General features: G+C 43.3%; 1 protein-coding gene across 1 annotated transcript; it reads right to left on the reverse strand.

Annotated features, from left to right (window-relative positions):
- Positions 1-411: 411 nt before the first annotated feature.
- Positions 412-8,793, reverse strand: LOC115476906 (arf-GAP with SH3 domain, ANK repeat and PH domain-containing protein 1-like). The gene is made up of 5 exons (XM_030213482.1): positions 8,703-8,793; positions 7,829-7,882; positions 6,178-6,350; positions 4,821-4,943; positions 412-511 (listed from the first exon to the last, which is right to left on the reverse strand). Exons 1-5 carry the CDS (start codon positions 8,791-8,793, stop codon positions 440-442), a joined length of 513 nt encoding a protein of 170 aa, XP_030069342.1. The 3' UTR covers positions 412-439.
- Positions 8,794-11,242: the final 2,449 nt, after the last annotated feature.

The raw sequence follows: 11,242 nt of genomic DNA on the forward strand, positions 1-11,242 counted from the left end.
AAATGACACTTTGTCACTTTGTTCTGGGCTCTACAGCCTGACATATTATGTGCACTGCAGATCATCACACATACTGGCATGATTTAAAAAAAAATGAACAGCAATACTCTTCCCATGTTCCTGTGAGTACAAGATTTCTTGTCAAAGTGAGTTCAGCTCAGGACTCAAGAGCCTGATGGACCATCCACACACTGCTGGATGGTACATTGTTTGCAGCAAAGTCAATTGCACGGTAAGCTGAGTTACATGGACATGAATTTCTCCATCTGAAATGATGCACCAGGAGCCTGCTGGAGCCCTCATCTTCAGAAAATCTTCACTGAAGGGTGGGTGGAGGGGCTTACTTAGGAATGCCATCAATGCCACATCAGCAGAAGAAAGCTGGAAATATTTTTCCAAAAGTTGGTTTAACGTCTCTTCTTAGCGAGCCCAACTTCTATTAACTCAGGATATGGACAAAGGATGCTGGGAAAACACCCTTCCTCTGTGGGGATCCTTCAATGTGGCCATTCTGTAAAGAAAGGCAGGGTGTATTGTTCAGTAAGTTCAGGTCGTTCATTGTGCTACATGTATGTAAAACAAACAACATTTTGAGCCCAATTTCACCCTGTGGTGATCAGTGCTTTTTAAACCACTGACACCCGCAGGCTAAATTAAGCCCAGTTATTCAATTTTGGGCCATGTCTGGGTGCCAGTAGGATCATGTGAAATTTAACCATGTACTGGTTGATATTCAGACCGATGCTCACTTAACTGAGCAGATGAAGTCAGGACAGTCTTTTTGCTGCCCTAACTTTACACACTAGTGGACTGAAAATTGTCACTAAGTGGTTAAGTACTTGCTCCACCCCAACTCTGCCCCCGGACCTCCCCAACACTAACCAGGCAGTGCCGTGGCAATCAGAACCAATATTCAGTGGCAGAAGCCTTTCCTGCCCATTTAAACCATGCTGAATATTATTTTTTAGAAACATGACGGCAGATAAAGGCCAAATGGCCCCTCCAGTCTGCTCATCCTCTGTAACCCTAACTCTTCCTTTTCCTAAGGGTTCCCACGTGCTTATCCCACGATTTCTTAAATTCTGACAGTCCTCGACTCCACCACCCTTTCCATGAAATAATACTTTCTTAGATTCTTCCTAAGTCCATTACCTCTTAACTTCATCGTATGCCCCCTCGTCCCAGAGTTTTCCTTCAGTTGAAAAAGGCTCACTTCCTGTACATTAATGCCCTTGAGATATTTAAACGTCTCTATCATATACCCTCTCTCCTTCCTCTCTTCCAGAATATACATGTTGAGCTTCATAAGCCTGTCCCTATATTTTTGTGTTCCGCTTACCAATTTTGTAGCCACCCTCTGGACCAACTCCATCCTGTTTATATCTTTCCATAGGTGCGGTCTCCAGAACTCTAAATGGAGCCTCTCCACAGACTTATACAATGGCACTATCACTCTTTTTTCCTGCTGGTCAACCCCTCTTTATGCACTTAAGCATCCTTCTGGCTTTGACTGTCGCTTTTTCTACCTGTTTTGAAGCTTTAAGGTAATCAGACATAATCACCCCCAAATCCCTATTCCTTCATACACAGAAGCACTTCACCCCTCATATTATACCGTTCCCTCGGATGCTTGTGACCCCAGTGCATGACCCTGCATTTTTTAGCATTACATCTTAGTTGCCAAATATTGGACCATTCCTCCAGCTTCGCTAGTTCCTTCCTCATGTCATTGACACCTTCTGAAGTGTCCACCCTGTTGCAGAGTTTGGATCATCCTTAAAGAGACAAACCTTACGAGACAGCCCTCCTGCAATATTGCTCACAAAGATGTTAAAAAGAGCTGGCCTGAGGACCAATCCCTGCGGTACTCCACTGATAACATCCCTTTCTTCAGAAAAAGCTCCATTTACCACTGCCCTCTGTCTCCTTCCATTTAACCAATTTTTTAACCCAATCAGTTACTCTAGGACCCATACTGAGGGCACTCAATTTATTTATCAGTTGCCTGTGCGGAACTGTGTCAAAGACTTTGCTGAAATCTAAGTATATCACATCTAGCACCCTTCCCATGTCCAAGTGTTTGGTCACCCAGTCGAAGAAATCAATCAGATTTGTCTGACACAACCTGCCTCGGTCCTGCATTCCATTCAATTTGAGAAACCTCACAATCCTCTGCTTTAGAAGTGTTTCCATTAGTTTATTCACCACCGACGCCAGACTGACAGGTTTGTAATTCCCAACCTTCTCCTTACTTCCACTCTTGTTCAAAGGGACCACATCCACCTTTCTCCAGTTCTCCGGAACCACTCCAGTCTTTAAGGAAGCATTGAAGAGGTCAGTCAGCGGAGCCGCCAGAACTTCTCTGAGTTTGTTGAGCACCCTCGGGTGTATCCCATCAGGCCCCATAAATTTGTCTACTTTTACATAAGTACATAAGTATTGCCATACTGGGAAAGACCAAAGGTCCATCAAGCCCAGCATCCTGTTTCCAACAGTGGCCAATCCAGATCACAAATACCTGGCAAGATCCCAAAAATGTACAAAACATTTTATACTGCTTATCCCAGAAATAGTGGATTTTCCCCAAGTCCATTTAATAACGGTCTATGGACTTTTCCTTCAGGAAGCCTCCAAAACCTTTTTAAAACTCCGCTAAGCTAACTGCCTTTACCACATTCTCTGGCAACGAATTCCAGAGTTTAATTACACATTGAGTGAAGAAACATTTTCTCCGATTCGTTTTAAATTTACTACATTGTAGCTTCATCGCATGCCCCCTAGTCCTAGTATTTTTGGAAAACGTGAACAGACGCATCACATCTACCCGTTCAACTCCACTCATTATTTTATAGACCTCTATCATATCTCCCCTCAGCCGCCTTTTCTTTTAGTATAGGTAGCTCCTCATAAACACAGGAACAGGTCTTGGTCTACTATACATCCATCCTCTTTAGCATTTGTTTTCTGCAGTTCTATCCCCAGTCTTTCATCCGTGAACACAGAGCAGAAATAATTGTTACGCAGTTCAGCTTTATCGTTATCATCTTCCACATATTCCTCCCCCTCAACTTTGAGCCTCAGAACGCTATTATGGAACTTCCTCCTGCCACTTACATACCCCAATTTTACTGTATTAGCTATCTTTTCCTCCATTTTCCGTTTCGCTTTCCTGACAGCTTTTCCAGGTATTCTCCCTGTCTTCTTCTCTCTGAGTTGTCTTATGACGTATGAAAGCTAACATCCTTTCCCTTACCTTTTCAGCTACTACGTTTGAGAACCAGAGCGGCCTTCTTTTCCTCCTACTTTTATGTAATTTTCTAACATAAAGGTTAGTTGCCTTTAATATAGCTCCTTTCAGTCTTGTCCATTGCTGTTCTACTTCCTTCAGCAGTTCCCATTCTACTAACTCTTCCTTGTGAAATTCCCACATCTCAGCAAAGTTAGTTATTTTGAAATTCAGGACCTTCAATCTTGAATGAGCCCTCTTCCCTGTCTTAATATTGAACCACTCCATTTGGTGATCACTAGATGTCAAATGGTCTCTCACCTTTACGGCAGAAACATTTTCTCCATTTGCAAGCACCTGGTCCAAAATAGCTCCATTCCGCGTCAGTTCCGTTATCCACTGCTGAAGCATTTTTCCTGTTGGGAATCCAAGATCTCTTTGCTTCTAGATGACACCGCAGCAGGGATGCCCCAATTGACATCTGGCATATTAAAATCACCTATCAATAGTACTTCCCCTTTCCCAGCTACCTTGTGGATGTCTTCAATTAAGTCTCTGCAGTTCCGTCACTTTACTATCATTCTTAGTAAATAATGCCACTCCTCCACCCTTTTTTCCTAACCTGTCCTTCATGAATAGATTATAGCCAGGTGTAGCTTATCCCAGTCATGTTTCTCTGTGAAATAAAATAATTGAAACATACAGAAGACACTTTGTTACTGGAGTGGAAAAGTATCTTAGTGATTAGAGAAACACATAGTAAAACAGGGAAGCTAAGATTCAGATTCCACCTCCTCCATTGACACTCTCTGTGATTTGGGTAACTTACTGTAATGTCCGCAGACTAAGGTACAACTTACATTGTGGGTCCATTTGTGAGGAAAATAACTTATATACTTTATTGTAAATCAACTTGAACTCAGACTTGGAAAAGGCGAGTAATTCATTTGAAATCCAAATCCAATGTAATGTTAATAAACCAAACATTTTTATTCACACTGAATATCACTGGGTAGAGGGATTTATAAAGCACTTATAGACACAGTACAAGCTTTGTCTATTGCCAGCCCTCTCTCCCCATCCCACCCCAGGACAAAAACAGTACAAACTTTCTCCATCCCCAACTCTCTCTCCCCTTCCCACTACAGGACAGGTACAGCCAGTGCCGGATTTAGGCATAAGCTAAACAAGCTGCAGCTTTGGGCCTTGTAATCCGCAGGGTTTCACAAATTTAAGAATGTTTGGGGGCTTTTAGAATTTTATGTAGCTTTTTATGTGCAGAGCAGACATCCACAGTTGAAACAATGAAATTCACTTTAAATACCTTGCTATTACATGTGTTTTCAATTTTTTTCATGGTGACCCAAGGTCCTGTTTTGGTTCGCACCTTTGTGAGACTTCTGGTGTAACTTTTTAATAAGGGGCCTTCCAACTTTATATAGCTTAGGGCCTCACCAAGTCTAAATCTGGCATTGGGTACAGCACAGATAGCAGCAGAACAAGCTTTCCACATACTCCTCCCCTTCCACCCTGCACTCATACCCATACAGTGATCCATCATAGAAAGGGAACAGGTAGAGTATGGAATACTTACCCACCAATTTTGATCCTCCTCTTCCGTTACTACAATTATTTCTCCCACATAAAAAGTGAGCTCGTCATCCCGATCTGCTGTGCAGTCATACAATGCTTTTACCCGCCGAAACTTTGGCTTACTCTGTAATAGGAAGTAATAATAAGGCTGCACATTGTGGAATAGCATTCTTTTACTGTGCAACAGGAAGAGTAATCACCTTGTGCAACATGCATGCTAGACCACATTTCGAATACATCAGGTTGCTGCTTGAGTAATAACTCATTCAGACCCCTGTTTTCTAAACTACGATAATGCATTTTCATGTAGTAAACAGAAAATATGTTACCAAAGAGAAAAATATAATGCATGGCGCTTGCAAGTAGTGCAAATTTCCACATTATTTCCCAGTCCCTGTCAGGCATAATGCACGAATGCAAATAAGCTACATAACATGGAAATGCATGCAAAGCAACTACTGGTATGGCAAGATCTTTGTCACTGGGAAAATCAGTTACAACTCAAAAAAATGTGGCTAACTTTCCTCCAGGAGCAGTAGCAGCTAATATGCCTGGTGATGATTCCAGGGCCACTAAATAAAGAGGCTACAAGTGGTAACAATCTCCCATCTTAAAGACATGTCAGTGGTAATCCATGGTCACCCCCACTTGTCCTCTCTCAGACTGGAAAAGAATAAATAAGCCCCCTTTTTGAAGGCCTAACCATAGACTTGATATCCCATTCCTCTTGAAAATCATGTAAAGGGAGGCTGGAGAGGGGAGGCCCACAGGAGCTGGGGGGGGGGGGGGGGGGGGGGGGTGCTAAGAAGGGGGCACTTCTTGGGGAATGGGGATCAGAATCGGGGGTTGGGGGAAATGGTGGTCCCCTTATGTGAGTCCTGGCTGATCCTCAGCCGGAACCCTTATGTCTTATGCAGGTCCTGACTGAATGTTGGCCAGGACCCGCAGAAGTCCAGGTGGACAGCATGTCTGGTCATACGGATATTGAGTGCGGATGCACAACACTGCATATCCAGGATTAATTCAGCCAGTAATACTCAGCGCCTTAAAAAAACCAGTGATGCCTGGCAGCTGAATATTGACCGGTTAATTAAAAAAAAAAAAGAAAAAAAAAATTTGTTCCTTTCACCAATGTCTCCAAAAAAGGACCACATTTTGAATGCTGGTGACATCACTATGCAGAAAAAACAAACCCGAAGTCACCTAATATGTAACAGCTTGTTGTGTTGTAATCGCAAGTGAGTTTTACTTTATGGTGAGAAATAAAAAGCACTCAGAATTCCAGCAATGTCATTTCTAAGAGAATGTGACAGCATCCTACTGCAAGGCAGGTGCAAAGATAAGAAGAGACAACCTACCAGACTCATTCTTCTGGGCAAAGGCAATGGAATGTCATAAGAGCCACTGGAAGTATGATTCAGCTCTTGGGTTGAAGCCTTTGGGGATATGGAGTTAGACTGGGAAGGTCTTTGGCTAATTTGCATGGGCAAAGAATCTCCGTTACGAAGTGTCTCCAGTTTCTTCTGTGCAACTAGGGAAAAGATGAGTTCTTTTGAATGTTTGTGTTATGTTTATTGTATTGCAGTACATTTAGTGTGACAAAAAAAAGCTTGCATGCTTAGTACAGATTTGGAGGGCAATTCTCTAACTACGTATCTAAACAGGAATGGCACATAGGTGCATATATTTAGTTCAGTTTATACAGGCCTATATGCCTTTACAAAATTACCCCAAATAAAGTAGGCCCACACATTTACATGTGCTTCAAGGCAGATGCAATTGTGTTAAGGTACATGGTAAGTGTGTACTTGAAAACACTGCTGAAAGTCCTACAATACATGGTACAAATTCTAAATTCTTTAAGTAAGGGAAAAATCACTAATTGAAATCCCTATCCCTCCAATCTCAATTAGTGGTGAAATGGATTCTCAGATGGTGGGCTACACCAAAAGAGGCAGGAGTGATACCCACTCTCTCCAGACACTGGTGCTGCCATCTTGAAAAATCCTTTATATGGTAGACTGAGCACACCTGGTGCATCCCACAACGCATGGAGTGGAGCTGGGTGCAATCATTTATCAAAATGGCAGCACCAGAGGCAGGAATGGGTTTTGCTCCTGTCTCTTTTGAGGTACGTGGTGGTGGTGGGGGGGGGGGGGGGGCTTGGGGGGGTCTGAATTTCAAGGTTTTTTTTAAACACTGGGTCTAGAGGTTCGGCCCCGGGGGGGGGGAGCTAGTATACTACCAGGACGTTTAATATTGGGGGCAGAGACCACACTACCGGGAATTATCATTTAGGGGCAGTGATGTCGAGTTGGGGGATCCTCTAGACCACTGCAGATTTTTTTTTTTTAACATTTATGGACAGTGGTGTGAAGGGAGCAAAAGCAGGTCTGATGCATACCGCTAATGACTTAAAAAAAAGTCACTGTTCTTGTCAGTGCCTGAGCCAATCACTTCTCAGGCAGCACTGACAGGAAGGGTAACACTTTGTAATGAACTGTGGATTATTGCTCTGATTTCAGTACAAATCTATTTTAATGAAATAGGAAAAAGAACAAAGAAGATACCCACCCCCCCTGATATTTAGCTGGCAGTAGGCTGCGCAGTTAGCTACCGCTGGCGGCACTGACCCTGGATATTCAATGCTGGGTCGTTTCTGGTGGTCGGCATTGAATATCCGGCGGCTTCTTTTGGCAGGCTCTAAACTAACTGCCATGTAAATACTCAGCGCTGGCCGATTCAGTTACTACAGGCAAAGATAGGACTGCTATTTATATGGTCTGATTTGCCCATTAAACTTAGCTAGCCAGAGCTCGATTATTCAAGGCTGGCTGGCTAAGTTATCAGCTAACTAAGTGCCAATATTCAGCGGAGATAACCGGCAATCTTGCATTGAATACTGGCAGTTAGATGGATAAACACTATTTAACCGGCCAGGAAATGTTCATGGCTGGTTAAATAGCACTGAATATCGGGCCCGTAGTGTTTACTACTTCACAATCTTACCCTTTGGTTGTATTTCAGGCACTTCATGTAGCTGTTGAGCTTGGAGAACCAATGCTGATAAATGAAATCACAGACAAATTATTACATAGATGCTTTTATTCAACCTGATATAGGGTATGATATTGATTGTCCTGTGGGAAACATTTCATAGGAAATCCAATGACAACAGTGTGTGTCCCATGGTTTGTGCAGGAGACCCAACCACTTGTGAATGGAGCTTCACATAAGGATCAGGATATTCATCTCTCAGGATGCAGAAGAATACTAAAAGCACAGACTGGTCTTTTAAAAGATCTACATGACTAAAACATATTTATTATTGGTTATTTAACTATTGTTATGCTGTTAACAAAATTGTAAGTTTTATGTTAAACTGTACCTACTGTACACCACCTTGGATGAATCTCTTCATAAAGGCGGCTAATAAATCCCAATAAATAAAACATGAAATATAATGGTTAAACCTCCAAAGAGTCCATAGATCAAAACAAAGTGCTCAATGTCGTGCCCAAACTAAAATGCCAAAATTTGTGCTGAGTATCTCTCGCTAAGGGTTTCTTTTACAAAGCATTACCCTCCCCCCTTTCCAGATCCTATGGATCTTACCAGGAGTCTCCCTGTTATCTAGCTGGTTATGTAGGAAAATTTATATGCTCACTGCTCAAAGTGGTAAAGAATCAGAGGAAGACAACTGGACAGACCGAATGGGTGAACTGATTCTTATCTTCATCATTATTATATTCCTGTGTAAGTCATCAAACAACTTAATGCCTATACGTGATCTAGAGATGAAAGGAACTCTAGCCCTCTGTCAAACCCTTAAGTCACCCAACCTCCTCTACGAGCTTTGATCAGTAGTGTCAGCACTGCCTACCCCAGATCAGCAGGTTATAGAGATCATGTTTACCTCGGTCTCCTCTGTGAAGTTTCTGTATACAGGAACTTTGAAGATGAGCTTGATCCATAATCTAAATAAAGAACAAGGCATGCACCGTTAGAACAGGTATCGAGCCAAGTCTTGCATGAGACATCTGCTGTAAAAAATACTTTCAGAAAATGAAAAAAGATGTTTTTATAGCAAATGTATTAACTGTACTATATAAATCCCACTGCTGCTCCTTGAGCAGGTCGCTCAACCCTCCACTGCCTCATGATAAAATTAGACTGTAAGCCCTTTAAAGACAGGGAAATGCCTAGTATGCCTGAATATAACTCACCTTGAGCTACTACTGTGAGCTAATCCAAATAAGTCTTTGGGACACACCTAGCCAGTCAGGTCTTCAGGATACCCACAATGAATTGCATGAGATTGATTTGCATGCCCCACCTCATTGAAAGCAAATTTACCTCGTGCATATTCTGAAAACCTGATTGGCTAAGTGTGTCCCGAGGATTGAGTTGAGAACCCCTGTTATAAGGTGTCAATATCGCTGTTACCAGACCAGGAGCTGATATTCATTGGCATTTCACTGGACAGTACTGCTAAATGTGTGCTTTGACCACTGTAGCACATTCTGGTTATTGCAAGGGTGGTCCAGGGGTGGAGCCAGGAGTTGCATGCGCACCAGTGTTATTAGGTGCTGCTGCCCACCTAGCCAACCACACGTGCAATACTGCATAAAAAGCAGCTCTAACTATGAAGGCTATTCAGGTACGGCATGTACCCAGATAGCTTCCTGGTGCTGCCAAAGAGCCAGAGATGGGGCCTGAAACTGAATATCCAGTTCTAATTTAGCTGGAGGCAGTCAGCATTTAAAGAAACACTGACCACTGCCAGCTGTTCCTGTTCACTGTTGAGGTCCTTGTGTTGAACCCGGATTTGTTCTAGTGGGTCTCCAGCCAGCCCTTGTTTCAGTCTGTCTCTTCAGCCAGCCAGCCTTCATTCCAGTCTGTGTTTCCAGCCAACCCGCCCTCATTCCAGTCTGTGTCTCCAGTCAGTCTGCCCTTGTTCCAGTCCACATCTCCAGCCTGCCTGTCCTTTGTTCTGTCTCCTGCTCCTCCTCGTTCCTCGAATTGACTTCTCGGCTTTGACCCTGACTTGTCTTCTCTATTCCTGGACCACTGCCTTGCCATGATTTTGCTTAACTGACCGTGCCTTGACTGCAGCCAGGCCTGACCTCCGATATTCCTTGGACTTTCCCGGCCCTCTTCAGTATCTTTGTTGGCATCCAGACCAGTTCGCCTGCTGTAGGTCTCCATTACAGTTCCCCCTTCTGGTGAACCTCAGACCCAGCCAGCCCTGAGACTAGCCTGGGTGAGACTCGTCTGCCACCAGTCGGGGCCTACCTAGCATTCGGTTTAATTAGAAGTGTAAACTCAGCTGCGACCCAAGGGCTCACCCATCCCAGTCCGTGACACTCTCTGTCCCCCAGACATGCCCCCTCTGCGATAAAATCTGAAATAGTTTTTAGAATGCGGTTTACACAAATAGATCACAAAATTATTGCAGTATGCATGACTGCATCCTACGGTAAGCCTTTTAAGCTGAGGTAAGTGCACGATAGTGCTTACCACAGCTTATTAAAAGGACCCTTGATATTTAAAGGCATTTCTGCATATAAAACAATTCCATGCACAGACATGAGGCCTTTAAAAACTGCTCATAAATATTTATTTATTTATTACCTCATTTATACCCCACATTTTCCCAACTGTGTCAGGCTCAATGTGGTTTACTTCACACCGCAAAGCGGAGGTCAAGCAGTAAATATGCTGTACTGGGAAGGTTCCAGTAGTGAGGATGGCACCCACAGTGCACTTACACACAAACTTTTCCATTTCCAAATATGTTTTGTTTGAAAGTTGCCCCCTAAATGTTATTTGCCAAACACTTGATCACTGCTCAAGTTTTCTTAGATCACTCATTAATTCTTCCATTCCATCCTGAATGTCCATGATTTCATAGAGCAGTGGTTCCCAAACCTGATCCTGGAGGCACCCTGCCAGTCAGGTTTTCAGGATGTCCACAATGAATATTCATGAGAGAGATTTGCATGCAGTGGAGGACATTCTGAACATCGGATTGGCAGGGGTGCACCTAGGACCAGGTGTGGGAACCACTGTCATAGAGCTTCATATCATCAAAAAGACTGAACCTAGAACTGATTTCTGAGGCTTTCTAATGACAATCCTCCTCACTTCTGCTGCCTATGTTGGGCTTCTCTCTTATCAGATTTACCAAAGAAAGTGCTTGGCTAAGGGGGCTGTGTGGTACCACAGCAGGGGGTTCCGATGAAGCTCGCTTGTGAGTCAGAGTTAGAACCCTCTTGCCACTGGATCAGATGTGGAAGGTGACAGGCTTCCAGGAGGTGGTGGTGGTGGTACACTAGGAGCTGAAATAACCAACTAGAAAGATAGATATTAGATTCTAATAGATCTCATACAACTGTCAGAGAAAGAACAGAGACCTTAGAG

The sequence above is a fragment of the Microcaecilia unicolor genome, chromosome 8 (genome assembly GCF_901765095.1).
Source record: "Microcaecilia unicolor chromosome 8, aMicUni1.1, whole genome shotgun sequence".
Lineage (NCBI taxonomy): Eukaryota > Metazoa > Chordata > Amphibia > Gymnophiona > Siphonopidae > Microcaecilia > Microcaecilia unicolor.